The following is a 13545-nucleotide window of genomic DNA, read 5'->3' on the forward strand; positions in this document are numbered from 1 at the left end:
CGTGACAGCGATGTCATCTCTGTTTCTGCGCTTTAACTCCATCGCTCTCTTTTGCCCTTCACCTTTTTACCCCTTCTGGACTCAAATACCCTTATTGTCGGTCGTTAATTACGAGAACGGATCACCGACACGACGCCACGAGCTCAGTCGTCGCGGCTGCCCGAGATCGGCTACTTCGATCCCAATAGAGAATTGACACGATCCCACCGAAATCCATCGCGTGTTAATGGGTGATAGGATAGAAGAAATGTTCAGTGTTCCAACTGCAACACGGGATCCTGCTCTTCTGCTGGCGTGAGAGCGACCGACGGACCGGTTGTTGCGCTACCGAAAACCGGGGCCCGCCGCAGAAAATGGGTCCCGCGGAATGTGGCTCTCCCAGACGCCAACCACAAACTCCATTGCTATGGTCTCCGCAGCGGATCCAGCGCGCTCCCCGTCTCGCTTTGACGACTCCTTGTATGGTCCGACGAACAATACTTACTCCACGTGGTTCGGCTGAACGGTGGGACCCACTTACAACAGACGCACACACGGGCACCGATGATCGAATCACCAGGCAGGTAGGTGAAACGGGCAGGGTTTGTTGTCATCATTAAGTCTTCGGAAACGTTAATTGACGGCCGTCTCTCTTTGACGCCCCTTAAGCCAACCTCCAGAAAGGCTTTATGGCACGAATACCTTCCATATTGTTGGCTCAAAAAGTGGGCCCCTCGTTGAACACACGCAACATCCAATTACAAGGAAGGTAGTCGTGAGTTGGTGATGGAAGAGACACGTGAAGAAGACAAAACATCTGATAGAGGGGGGACCTATCCTTCCCAAGACAGTTTTAAGGTCAAGTCCGCCTGATGGGGAACAACACATCCTAATTGAAATTATAATTGGTAGGTACAGTATGCCAAAGATGGTGAGATGGTAGCCGCAATCAATGTTGAAATCTCACCAACTCCCCTATCAAGCAAGTATTATATGCTTCTTTTTAACTGTTGGAGCGTGACAACCGCAGCTAGATCCAAGTTGTAAGCCCATTAATTGTTCATCCATTAGATGCAGCTAAGAGTACTTAGTTCTTGATTGGATTATTTAAGTAAGAGTTTAAATGGGGTTGAGACTAGACTGAATCAGTGTCTCAATTTTAATTTTTATTGATCGAGAGAGAATATGTAGCTTTTATATGGCGATTTAATTTTTGTCACAATGAGATATACTAGAACATATCCATTAACACTAAAGAATATATATATTTTTTAAAAAAGAGCATTTATATGTATATCTGGGTTGACATAAAATTTATGTTTCTCATAATAATATACTTTTAAGTTTAAAAATAATATATATTTTTATTGAGTTGGATTTCGATTATTTGAGATGTGAATTATATAGCTTCCCTTAAAATTTATATCAGAAATTACTGATTTCCGAAGTGTATATATATATATATATATCTGCCATCCGCCCAAGCGTGTCTTGAAATCTCTTCCCGCTCTCCTCTCTATCCATCGAGTAGGGAAATGCCTCATGGGGGCTCCTTTATCCGTCGCCGTATCTCTTTCGTGGGCTTTCCTTCTCGAGACCTCCGATCGCGACGGAGCGAGAGGGGAAGCGGACGAGGAGGACGATGAGCGATCGAAGCGGCCCATCAACGCGGTGATCTATTGGGTGGGTGAAGCCGCAGCCGCCAGAGGTGGCGGTCTTCCTCTCAGTCGTCGCGGGGATAGGGCGCTCGCCTTCCTCCGCTTCACGGTCCGCGATTACGGCAACCTCTTTCGTCACCGTCGAGGCCGCCCGCGCCCTCGGGCTCTCCGTCCTCATCTATTAGCTAACCGAGGCGCGAGCTTGCGCCGGTAAGCCACATTTCCCACTCTTGTTCGATCGATGCGTGCAATTCATGTTTGATTTATCGGATCATGAATCCGTGAGAAGTTGTTATTTCTTTTGTAATTTGTGTTACTTGACCCCAAATCACGAAGAAGAAGAGAGGGAGTTTTGATTCAGCCCTTGAGACAGAGGCCACCAACAGTGGAGCTTTGAGTTGGGACATTCCTGCATAAGAAATTAGAATTCCAATCGGAAATAGTGGATCCAATCATATGTTTGTTCTAATAATTCATAGATGAAGCTTTTGATAAATATGTTTATATAACTCAATTTTTGGCTCATTATATTTCCTTTGCCAATGAAGTTAAACGCAAGCCTCGATGTTAAAAAAGGATTCCCGTGCACTGGAGCTACTTTTTTGTGTAAGCTTGAATTGATCCTTTTTTTTCATCTACAAATGTTTTGATACTGCAAGCCTTCGGCTGAAGTCTAAAGATTTCTATGTAGTTAAAGACAATACTATTTTACTACATGATATCATCGAATAGAGGATTTAATTGATGCAATGAACACAGAGTCAATGACGCCTGTTTCCATAAATTTGCTTGATATTAATATTTACTGAACAGACTTTTATTTCATTTCACAGGTCTTGGATACTGATGGCTATTGACTGCTTTGGTCTATGGTTCTTCTTGCTGAAATCATTCAAACCTTTATTCCAGCAGATTTTTGTTATTATTGTGGAAGAGGTAACTTTTCAAGATTAAGATTTATTGCACCTGTGAGATTAGTTTCGAATTCTGACCCTATTTCTCTCTCCCTTTCGTTTTTGCCCCTCCTCTCTGTTTCAGCCTTGTTGGTGGACAACTGGTGCTACGGCTTCCCTCTGTGTGAGGCCTGCAGCTACTGTGGACAGTCATGTCAACATTACTGAGAACTATAATCCTGGAAATTGAAGCAGGAGGAGAGGCTTTGCGTCTGTCTAGCTCTTTACTTCCACGAAGGCACCGCACCGTCTGAGCTATTCAAGGATCAGTAGTCTGATAAAAATTGAGAACCTCGTGGATTGCTTGCTGGCTTCACCCTCATAATCATCTTTCCGTATTCGTTGAATCAACACCAAGAAATTACTATCTATGTATTGGACGTCTGCAAAGCTGAACTTGTGATGAACAAATTTTCGTTGGTTGACAAGATCGAGGAGTAGACTTCTTCAAGCCTACCTTATTTCAAAATAGGATTCCTGTACAAAGTAATGCAGCTTTCACTTGAGATTATTTCTTTCCAGTTACCAGTGAGCTCAGAATTTTTTTGCTGGAGCTAACTTCAACAACCGAGTTCTGAAGGTAATAAATCTCGTAGGGATTTCATCTTTATATACCACTTTCTTTATCAAAATTAGCTGCTATTTATTTTGTCACTTTGCAATATTTTAAGGAGTCCATTAGCCAACACTTCTTCTCTCGCAAGAAAAGACTCTTCGGGTGCTTGTATCGGTCATGCTTGGATAGTTAGATTTTGTCAAGACAATGCAATTAGAAAAGAAAGAATGAGAGAGCAGCATCCTAAAGATGATCAAACTGCACCATCAGGTTACTTCGTAAATATCTTTTTGAGACAATCAATGTGATAGATACGCTGAAATCTCTTTCTGGTCACTATCAGCTCAGCTAAAATCTACTATATTTGTATTCTCTAATTCAGCTAGAATAACCAGGTGTCAATACAAGTTTATGAGATGGCAATCTAAACTTAATTATGTTATCTATTACTACTTTGCATTGCTCTGTGTACCGGGATTCATGTCAAGTTAAGAATTTGTTTCAGTACCCTTAATGATCCTTTGTCAACTAAATCACATCCTCTGACATTGTAGTCCTTCAGTCTCTAGACAATGCAGAAACTCTCCCATCAAACAATTAATTCATGGGAAAGAATCACACATTTGCTTTCGTCCTTTATGTTCCACAGTGATCGCCTGCCTCCTTCGTGAAAAGACTACTCATGCTGACGGCAAAGTGGCACAAATGGTAACTTTTCTTGCTTTTTGGAGAGTCACACAGCGAATGGGACACTGTAAGTCGACTCTCTTTAAGCAGCAATACCAACATATAGCGATTCCATCTGTCATCTTCAATGCTCTGTCTCTCTGTGCTTTCATCTTCTCACAGTGAAAGTAGCAATACTATACAATATGCGTATAACTGTGTTAAGGCTTTCTCTGTTCCCTAGGAGTGGATAATGAATGGGGCATCGGAAAGAGGAGGTGTTTGTGGCGCCTTTTATGTCATTCTTCTGAGGTAAAGTTCTCGCTCGGCAAGTAATTGTTTTTGTAATGCAAGTGCGCATTAGCTCTTAGTGAGCTGAGTCGTGCGCCAAAGGGCGCCTGCCACGGGACGAGAGGCGTCCGACGTCGAGGGACAGGTGGGGTTCCGCCCTCGGCGGTCGGATCAGATGAGGACGATGGGCGATGTAGTTCGAGCTCATTTAAAGCAGGGTTGGAGGGAATCACAGGGTGCAGAGTACGGCGGATGTTGGAGGAGATAAGCTTCGATTCTTTGTCTCATTAGATCGTTGGTTTAAAGAGGCGATTCTAGCAATTAAAATGAGCATCTTTGCTACTTGAGATTGTGGTGGGCACTCATTATTGTCTTCTCTTTCGGTTTTCTTGCATGGCTTTGCCCTATTTGTTAGGGTTCCTTTGTGTGGAAGACAATGAAGTGTTGACGAATGAGTCTCGGTGCTCTCTTTAGTGGTTGTGAAGGCTTTTCCTTTTCTTTCGGCCTTCTTCTTCTATTTACTATATCTTCTTTTGCGAGTGGAGTTCACTTCAGTTTAGTAATCTGGAGGCAGTGGATGCGGCTTTGGGGACTACTTTTTCGCAACTTGGTTGGAGGTTGGGGGATTAATTGTTTGGCTTCCTTCCATTCGACTTCTTTTTGGCCTCGTATTTGTTTGAACGATCCCATGAATGTCCAAAAGAACAACAAAAAGAAAACCCTCCCTTTCTCCGACTTCTCTGTTTCTGAGCTCATACGACGAAGCTTTCTGTCCCTCCTCTCTTTCTTGCTTCTACCTTTGGCTTCGTCTTCATCTCCTTTTGTTTTATTTTCCTTTTCCTTGTTCCTTTTCTGCTGGTTTTTCGCTTATCTTAGCTTATTATTTGTTTACGGTCTCGGTTATCTGCAGCCAAGGTGATAAGAAGAAGACATTTTTTCTCTCTTCCAAGTGAAGGCTCCCATAAGACAAAGAGGTACTTCTTTCTTGTATATTATCTCCTATTACTCCCACCGGGCATCTCATTCTCTCTCTGTTGCTTCTTTGAAGCGTCTTCATGGTGGATATGTCATAAAACTCCCAGAAGAATGATAAAAATCCTTTTCTCTCCCTCCTCTATCATCCAATTCATCTGGAAGTAGCCATGGAGAAGAAGATCCGATCGCCCGGTCAATGAGGGCATGGGTCGTCGGATAAGGACAGCAAGGGATCGCCAGATTTGACGCGTGGAAGAAGCACGGCGTGTAGGTCCTCGCCCACAAAGGGACAGCCAACTGGCTCCTCCTCGCGTATCGGTACTTGGCAGTCTCCCTTCCTCTAATTCCCCTGCCCTCTCTTCTATTTACTTCTGGAGTACCGAGATGATTCTTTTTTTATGAAGTTAAACCAAGAAACTGTTTTGCTGTCATATCTGCTTCTCCGTTGGATAACGTGTGCGGACCAGCTTGTTTGTTATTTTGTCTTCTTGCATGCTCTGCTTCCTTCTTTCCCTTGCTTGGGTATGTTTGGTGCTCCAGTCGTTAATTCTTTAGTTCCTTTCTGATCTTTGGCGGTTTCGAGTGACAAAGGTGACTATAGTGGTGGAGATGGAGTAAATGAGATTCGGAGATGGTTAGGTGGAAGAAGGAGAAGGTCAGCAGGGTTTCAAGGTGGAGCTTGAGCCATAACGAGGCATTGGGAGAAGCAGGCGGCGGCAGGTCGGAAGAAGAAGGTGCACGTTTTTGGCCGATGCTTACTACTCCCACTTCCGCTAGTCTAACTAATAGGAAGAGAGCTAGGCTTGATGGAAAGGTTCGATTTTCCCCTTTATTTGTTACTTATTGATTTTTTTTAGCTATTTTTATGTGACTCATTTCAAACTTCAAAAGGTGGTTGATGATTGTGATGCTGTTGATCCTTCACCCGTGCCAAGGAAATTGAGATCAGGTATCATTAAGTGTTGTGTATTGCTTTTTTAAAGCTATTTCCTCAAAGCTTATCTTTATGACTTTTTTAATACATTGCATGTTCTTTATTTATGTTTAGGATAAGCTTGATGCCAGAAATCTCTAGTCTTTTCACTTTCTGGTTCTTTGTGCGTGTGCAGTAGTTATATCTTGTCCTTACCAAAAAAATGTAGGGACTCTATAGTTCTTTAGGAGCTTTTCTAAATATAAGAAGTTTTACAAGTTGGCCTTCAACTCTTTTTTTGTGTTTTTCCAAGCACTGTGAGTTAGTTATATGGAGTTGTATAATCTCTGCTTCTTGATTCATGGTATATGTGGCTGCTCTGCTAGAACTTAAGAAAGTTTTTGGGATGTCCTATATTATTGGCTGTTTTAAGTTATCTGTATGGTTGACGATCCCTGGATCTTTTCTGCTTCAGCTATCAATAAATGCAGCAGCCAGTCATCTTCTCCTGCAATACCAGGTGCAAAGAAGAAACCCTATGATACTTTTAATGGGCTCCAAGTGCTGCATGGGAATGGTGGAAGGAGATGCAAGCAAAATGTGGTCAGTTTCTTTTGTAGTTTTTTCTTTTGATGTTTGTTTGGTTTATGCCCACAGGTCCGAGATAAATGACTTTTATTTTCTGTATGAAAGCTGCTTGGCTCATTAACTGAGGATGAAAAGGAAGTACTCGAAGCCTTGTGTGCATTATCCAGAATTCTACCTATTAAAGAGAGAATTCAGGACGATAAAGACAGGGAAATCTCCGAGAATCACCAGGATAATATTGCTACCCCAACAACTCATTCGGAAGGCGAGTTTTTATTGCTTTCGTGCTCAACTGCTTTATCCATTGATTCCTATGTGTGTATTCCTTTTGGTTTGACTTTTGTTGGATGGAATTCAAGTATAATATCTTACTCAACAGCTATGAAAGAGGACAAAAATCTTTTGCAACAAAACACTACCAATGGAATTAAGAGTCCCTCTTTTTGTTTGGAGAAGACATTAGAAAAACCAATGAAGGATGAACATGCTATTTCCAAGCAACCTGACACAAATTCTGGAATGCAAACTATTGATTCAGGTTTGAGTATAGCCCCTGATTCTGGAAGTCATATAACTCCTCTATCTGAAAATGTGCACCCAGAAAATATTCCTGGAAATCTTCAAAGTTTTTTGAGCCCCTCAGGAGTTTTGCCTCGTCATTGTACTGAAAATAGGTAGATCCTGCATGTTTCATGTTATATTTCAGTTGGTAATGTTTAATTAACAAATTGATGTCTTTCTTATTCAATTTGCCATTTATTTCCTTTCTGTGCAGAACACTGCAACCTACTCAATGTGGTTCTATCATAGCCTTTCCACCATGCAAATCAGAAATGTTACAACCAGTAATGCTGAATCCCTGACCTCAGATTAAGGTTCAACATTTTTTATCCAGTGACATGAATTCTTTTTCGTTGCTTTCAGAATGGATGTGTTGGATCCGCTGCACTGAAACATGAGGTTCAATATTTGAAGCATAACAGTGAAAGCAGTACAAAACTTGTGTACCAGAAAGGTATTGATCATATATCACAGATGAACATACCACATGCAAAATAATTTTGATCATCTTATGTTTGGCTTATGATTCAATTAATTGTTGTGTAACCTCCAGATATATTTGTCAGGAAATGTTCCGCCCCATATTCAGCTTTCTTCAAGCAATTCTGCAGTTTGGCCTGGCCCTGCCACTAGTATTACTTCAAAAGAAGTTAATCTTCCAACTATGAAGGTGGTTTATGAATTACATAAAAAGTTGCTCTTTTATAGTTCAAGAGATGTAGTACATTGGTCTTGAGATCAAGCTTAGCATACATTCATGCTGTGTTTACTACATCACTTCTGTAGGTTTAGTTGACACTGTCAAATTGCTTGGAAGTATCAAATCTAGTTTGCTATATTCAGGATAGCAGTCTTCTTGATTGCTCGTAGGTTTAGTTGTTGCTTTTACCAGAATGAGAGAATTATCATTTCCATGTATTTTGGCATTTTTCTTAGTACTCGAGTACTAAAGCTTTGTTACTAAGGTTCAATTGAGGCATCTTGTTTAACACCTCATTCGGTCAGGTATCTAAACTGAAATCAGTCTACGACTATTTGTGTAGCTGCATGAGTCTACACCTCATTTGCCTTATTGGTAGTCTTGTATTTGTGTAGCTGCATCAGTAGGTTCTCTCTTTGCAGGTTCCTCTTGATGTAACACCATTATGGAAAAAGTGTGCTGTTCATGTATTCATAAGCCATATGATAAAAAGCTACCAGGAAAAGGAGCAGCAGCACACACTCATACTGCCATCTGAGGACTCAAAGTCCAGGGTTGGGTCGGAATCATGTGAACTAGTAAACAATGAGAGAGCTGGTTTACAAAGTAGATTGAAAATTGTGGCATCTGCTGCTATCTATGGTTCTACAGTGGAGAGGAGCAAACATGTAGGAACAAATGAAATTTCATGTAACAGAAGACTTGTTTCAGCTCACATATCATCAGTCTTAACTGAGTACAAACAAAAGCAGGTAATTTCTATTAATTGTCCTCTGTTTTTCTTTTTCCACTTGCTGTTCCTAATGATTTGCCGTTTGCATCTTCCTCAGAGCTGTGATTTTCTTTCGTTATCCAATAATGGTGATGCTGGTAGTACTGCAAATGGAGTGAAGGCTCCTGTGCAGCTTCATTCTCCCTTTTTCCGTGCCCAGGCTCCCTTCCCACTCTCTCATGTACCATATTTTCCAGCTTACCCAGAGAAGCTACTTGCTCCAGCTACTCAACAGGTACTCATAAACTCTGTGAATAACATTTTCCACAAATTGCTGTTTAGTATTAAAATCAATTGGTGGAGATCATCACAAATTCAAATTTCATTTGTTATGCCGTTATGGATCATTTTTTACAAGTGGTTTTATTGATTATTATCCTGTTCAGATACTCTCTCTCTCTCTCTCTCTCTCTCTCTCGCTTGATTCAGGTTTCTTGGAGGTTAAATGGTTGTTTTTCTTTGTAGGTGCAACCACAATTACCACATTATGCAGGCAACCCGTTCTATGGACCACAAATGAACAACACCATAGGCAATTCACAGCAGCAGCACCAGCAGCAACAGATATGTCAAGCTCATATTGCACGCTATAGGTCCCCAGTGGGCATTGCTGTGTTGCAGAATGATCAAATACATAACTCTCTCTCTCCTTCTACACAACTGCAAGGTTTCTCGTCACTATCCTCCAAACCAAAGCCTCAGCAGCAGCAGCACCACCACCAACTTAGTCTGCACGGCAGGAGACAACACAAAGATCCCCATCAGTTTCAGCTGCTGTACAGCACGAGTCGCTCCTGAAGACAAGTGATCAGATGGAATGAAGGCATTTAAGCTCGGGCTTGCGTCCATGTAAGCCATGAGATATGCTTAATCAAGATGATGGACTACTGGCTCACCAGATGCTGCTCATTGAATTCTAGGTGAAACTTTGTACAACAGGGAGCAAACATGATCCAATGTTGCTACTGTTCTCTTTATTTTTTTTATGCTAAAGCAGTGGGCTATAGAAAGAACTCTCTGCTGTATATCTGACATTATAATCAAGTTAAAGGAGTTACAGGCCTTTTCTCATAGCCAGAGGAAAAAAAATGCTGCTCATGGTACAAAAGAGCATCCATTTTCATCTAATCTATTCGTTTCTCATATTAGTTATTTTGTAAATATTTTTCGGAGGTGAGACTAGATGATTCATAAATCTTATCTGATGTTTGATCCTTAGAACTTGAATTTTGTCTACATCACATATATTTGATTGATTATTTGTACTTATATTCATATAAAAGATTGGGTTATACGATACTTTTCTATAAATATGTATTTGTATTTCTATATTTTGAAGAGATTATTTTAGAAATTTGAGAAGAACAATTTTATTATTAGTGTTCAAGTCGTTGATCTCAACGTCACTTGCTCAAAGATCAAAGTCTAGAGATTTTTTAATCTAATCCCTTTGATAATCTAATCCCTTTGATGCTCAAGTTAATGTTGAAAATGAGTTTTTATACATGATAGTAAATGGGTAGAATATTTAATAAAATTAATAAAATATTTTATAGGGATATAGTTTTTATTAATCTCCAATAATCTTATCTTAGCCTCTTGTCTATGTGGGCGATAACAGGGGAGGGGGGTGTTTTAGACCTTTGCCCACATGCACAGATGAGTAAAGGATGACTATCGTCTTCTCCTTCCACCTTAGACACCACGTGACGGTTGTGTCGAATGATGATTAATTGATAGTGTACTCTCTATAATTTGTCATTCCCTCCCAAGACATGCTTTGGGGCTCTTACTAGAGGGGTCTGAAGTACGACATTTGATTCATTCGACACATTGAGCTCATACATCTTCAACCCATTATCGACTTAGTGGCATGTTTAATTTATCCGACATGAGTTCGTCTAACACATCTAGTCCATCATGCACCTGGTATCATTCGACATAAGTTTGTCTAGCACGTTCGTCTAGGATCGTCTCCCCCTGCGCTATTGGTGATGATCCATTACCAACCTGCTCATCATATTGTCGAGGGATGCACATTAATCAAATGAGTCAGGTTTTTCGACCTCTGCACCTTATGCGAGGTTCGAGCTTCCCGGCCTTCATGCCTAAGGAGGAGGTGGGGATTTGGTTACCCGACCTCCACGCCTTAAGCGGTGGTGGGGGTCGAGAAGCCCGACCCCCATGCCTTAGGCAGAGGCGGGGGTCAAACTTCCTTACCTCCATGCCTTGGGCGGAGGTGGAGTCCAGCTTTCCAATTTGCATGTCTCAAGCGGAGGAGGGGGTCAGACTTTCCTGATTCACGTGCCTTGAGTATATTTTACCTTGTATCTCCCGTCGTTATAAGTTTCTTCTGATTAAGGTTGGGTTTTCTCGACTCATGTGTCTCGGGCACATTTGGTCTTGTGCCTCTCGTCATGAAAGGTGGCAGATTTCTTTCGGCATGATTTAGATTTTCCTGACTCATGCGCTTTGGGCACATTTTATCTTGTACCCTCGTCGTGATAAGTTGCTTATGACATGGGTCAGGTTTTCCGACTCATGTGCCTTGGGTATATTATATCGCATGCCTATTGTCGTAACAGGTTTTTTTTAATGTGGGTCGGGTTTTCTCAATTTACATGTCTCATGTACATTTTTCCTTTTGTTTCCCATTGTGATGGGTTTTTTCTGAAACAGGTAAAGTTTTTCACATATTGGTCACTTTTATATTTTCTAAAATGATCTTCACACATTGATTATTTTTACATTTCTTGAGGTGCCCCTTCATCAATCAATGTCCTTTTAGAATTGATCCGAAAAGACATTTGCCATCATCGTAGGAGGAGAAAGATTGATCACCTTCCTATAAATCCCTCTTGACCATGGGGGGTGAGGCTCATTCTTTCATTTGAGCCTCCAAAGCCCTCTTAGGAGCCACCTTTGCTTAGCCCCGATTCTCTATAAGGTGAGTCGATTTCTGGGTTTTTCGTCTTTCTGATGCGTTGATTCAACAAATCCTTGGTCTTCCAACATCCTGCTCTTCTGCCTCCGTAGATCACGATGTTTGTCCTTTTTTGCACTAGGTCCTCTCGATCTAATGATTGTTAGATAGTCAAAGGGGTCGATGCTCCATCCTTGGACAACCTAAGGGTGGAGGAAGTCTCAACCTCCCTCTCGTCGAGGGAGTCAATTCCTGTGAACTTGAAAGTTCTTTAAGACTTAGAGTTTATAAAAAATATGTACGACTCAATGATGAGTGCACAACTCATGGATTACTTGCGAACTAGGTATTCCATCCAAACCGAGTTTGATCTGTAAATCCCTCAGCTCGGTCACCATCGATTTGACCTCATGTTTAGGTACTTTTGCTTTTCTAATGCTCTAGAGGTAGGACTTTATTTTTTCCTCCACCCAATGATAGTGTCTTGCCTACAATGATAGAGGGCATCACCCTCATAGATGACAACTAATTTGTGATGCTACTTTGTAGTATTCATCGAAGAATATTGGCATGTCGATATTACTTGGACATGCAAACTTTTTGTTGCCTACTTTCAACTAAGCAAGGTCAATGTGGCTACTACCTGATTGCTTGATAAGACTTTAAAGTTAGTGGTGCCTCTTCTAACAATAAAGGTTTGAAGAAGCACTTCTTCCTTATAATAGGTTCGGGTCGAGATTAGATGTTCAGTCTCACATGGTCGGCACACCTTATAGATAATACACTTCCCTTATTATTAGATGAGGAGGTAGATCAAGTGTTTCGATTGAGAGATATACTCTCTGCTTTTGAGCCTATCCAAAAAATAGACGAGGATTGACTAATCGATGTGAGTCTCAACTTGGCTCTTCGAAGTATGACCTAAATACTTTATCTTCTTACTTCTTTTTATACTTTTAAAAAAATTAACCAGTATAGCCTTGTGATTTTGATATTTTACAAGTATTGATCTTTGAGCTTTGAAAAAAAAAGAAATTGGTTCCTCTTCAAGCACTATGGTAGCCTCTTCGGCTCCTTTGGTTATTGTTCATGAGCTGTCCATCAAGGCCTCGAGCCTGACTCAATTTGATTATTCTTTTAGTACCGACAAGTCAAAGAAGAAGAAGGTAATGAGAAAGGTGCCCCACTCTTAACGGGGTGAAGAACTCGAGAGGAGCAGAATCTTACAGAGGAACCAAATAAAATAACTCTTGCCTTCAAGGAACCAACATTTTTAAAGAGCCCCCAAAGTTCAATGTCCTCTTTGGGGAAAAGAGGAGAGAGATAATGGTTAATGTTTTGACTTGTGTAAGGGCAAGTCCCTGCCTTTTATGATATTATAAATAATCGACCTACCGAGCATAGCCCCAAATACACTGGTGCAACCAAGATTGGAGGGCTTGCAAGAAGAGTAAAAAGTATAGGCTGACAACATAGTCGTGAAACAATACTACTAAGGGTCCTTATGCTTGGAGGTGATAAAGTAGATTTATCACTCCCCCTCGAAGGTTTTGATCGACAATGAAGTGCTAATAAGTCATAATTAGCACTCTCAGTTCCTCATTACTTACTCCTTTGTTTTTAGTTTATAGCATCATCATTACATCATGGCCATTATTGACTGAGTACAAGATGTTGGCTCTTTTCTTCACCAATAGCCCCTTATAATCGATAATCTCCATAAAGAAATGGAGGGACTAAAGAAGGAGAGAGGAGACCCGTGCTTATTGTTGAGGCAAAGGCTCGAGGGGCTGAACCAGTGATTCTTTAGAACTTGAAACGTCTTGGTTAAGCCCATCAAATGTGAGTCGATTGTACTGGTCTTCACTATAATGTCATCTATATAAGCTTTAATGTTTCTCCCGATTTAATACTTGAACATCTTGTTCACCATCCCTTGGGATGTCGCTCCCTTATTTTTCAATATGAATGGCATGACTCAATAGCAATACGTGCCTTGGTCGATGATAA

General features: G+C 41.0%; 1 protein-coding gene across 7 annotated transcripts; it reads left to right on the forward strand.

The window, feature by feature from the left end:
• The first annotated feature begins 4226 nt into the window (after positions 1-4226).
• On the forward strand, positions 4227-9685 carry LOC135584592 (uncharacterized). 7 transcript variants are annotated; one of them, XM_065105655.1, is made up of 14 exons: positions 4227-4457; positions 5014-5077; positions 5152-5396; positions 5670-5892; positions 5970-6027; positions 6467-6594; positions 6685-6844; positions 6959-7253; positions 7355-7424; positions 7504-7594; positions 7707-7810; positions 8263-8592; positions 8671-8847; positions 9078-9685. In XM_065105655.1, exons 4-14 carry the CDS (start codon positions 5710-5712, stop codon positions 9408-9410), a joined length of 1929 nt encoding a protein of 642 aa, XP_064961727.1. In that variant the 5' UTR covers positions 4227-4457; positions 5014-5077; positions 5152-5396; positions 5670-5709; the 3' UTR covers positions 9411-9685. The 7 variants fall into 7 exon arrangements, with proteins under 7 accessions (XP_064961727.1, XP_064961732.1, XP_064961726.1 ...); XM_065105654.1 differs by lacking the exon at positions 4227-4457 and adding an exon at positions 4487-4720; XM_065105656.1 differs by lacking the exon at positions 4227-4457 and adding an exon at positions 4487-4720 and having other exon boundaries at positions 5244-5396.
• Positions 9686-13545: the final 3860 nt, after the last annotated feature.

The sequence above is a fragment of the Musa acuminata genome, chromosome BXJ2-4 (assembly GCF_036884655.1).
Source record: "Musa acuminata AAA Group cultivar baxijiao chromosome BXJ2-4, Cavendish_Baxijiao_AAA, whole genome shotgun sequence".
NCBI lineage: Eukaryota > Viridiplantae > Streptophyta > Magnoliopsida > Zingiberales > Musaceae > Musa > Musa acuminata.

Excerpts from the sequence above, each read along its gene's own strand:
- LOC135584592 (XM_065105655.1), top strand. The coding sequence starts at position 5,710 with ATGGTTAGGTGGAAGAAGGAGAAGGTCAGCAGGGTTTCAAGGTGGAGC. Across the intron at positions 6,595-6,684 it reads GGAGATGCAAGCAAAATGTG|CTGCTTGGCTCATTAACTGA; the intron begins GTCAGTTTCTTT and ends TCTGTATGAAAG. Across the intron at positions 7,425-7,503 it reads AATCAGAAATGTTACAACCA|AATGGATGTGTTGGATCCGC; the intron begins GTAATGCTGAAT and ends CGTTGCTTTCAG.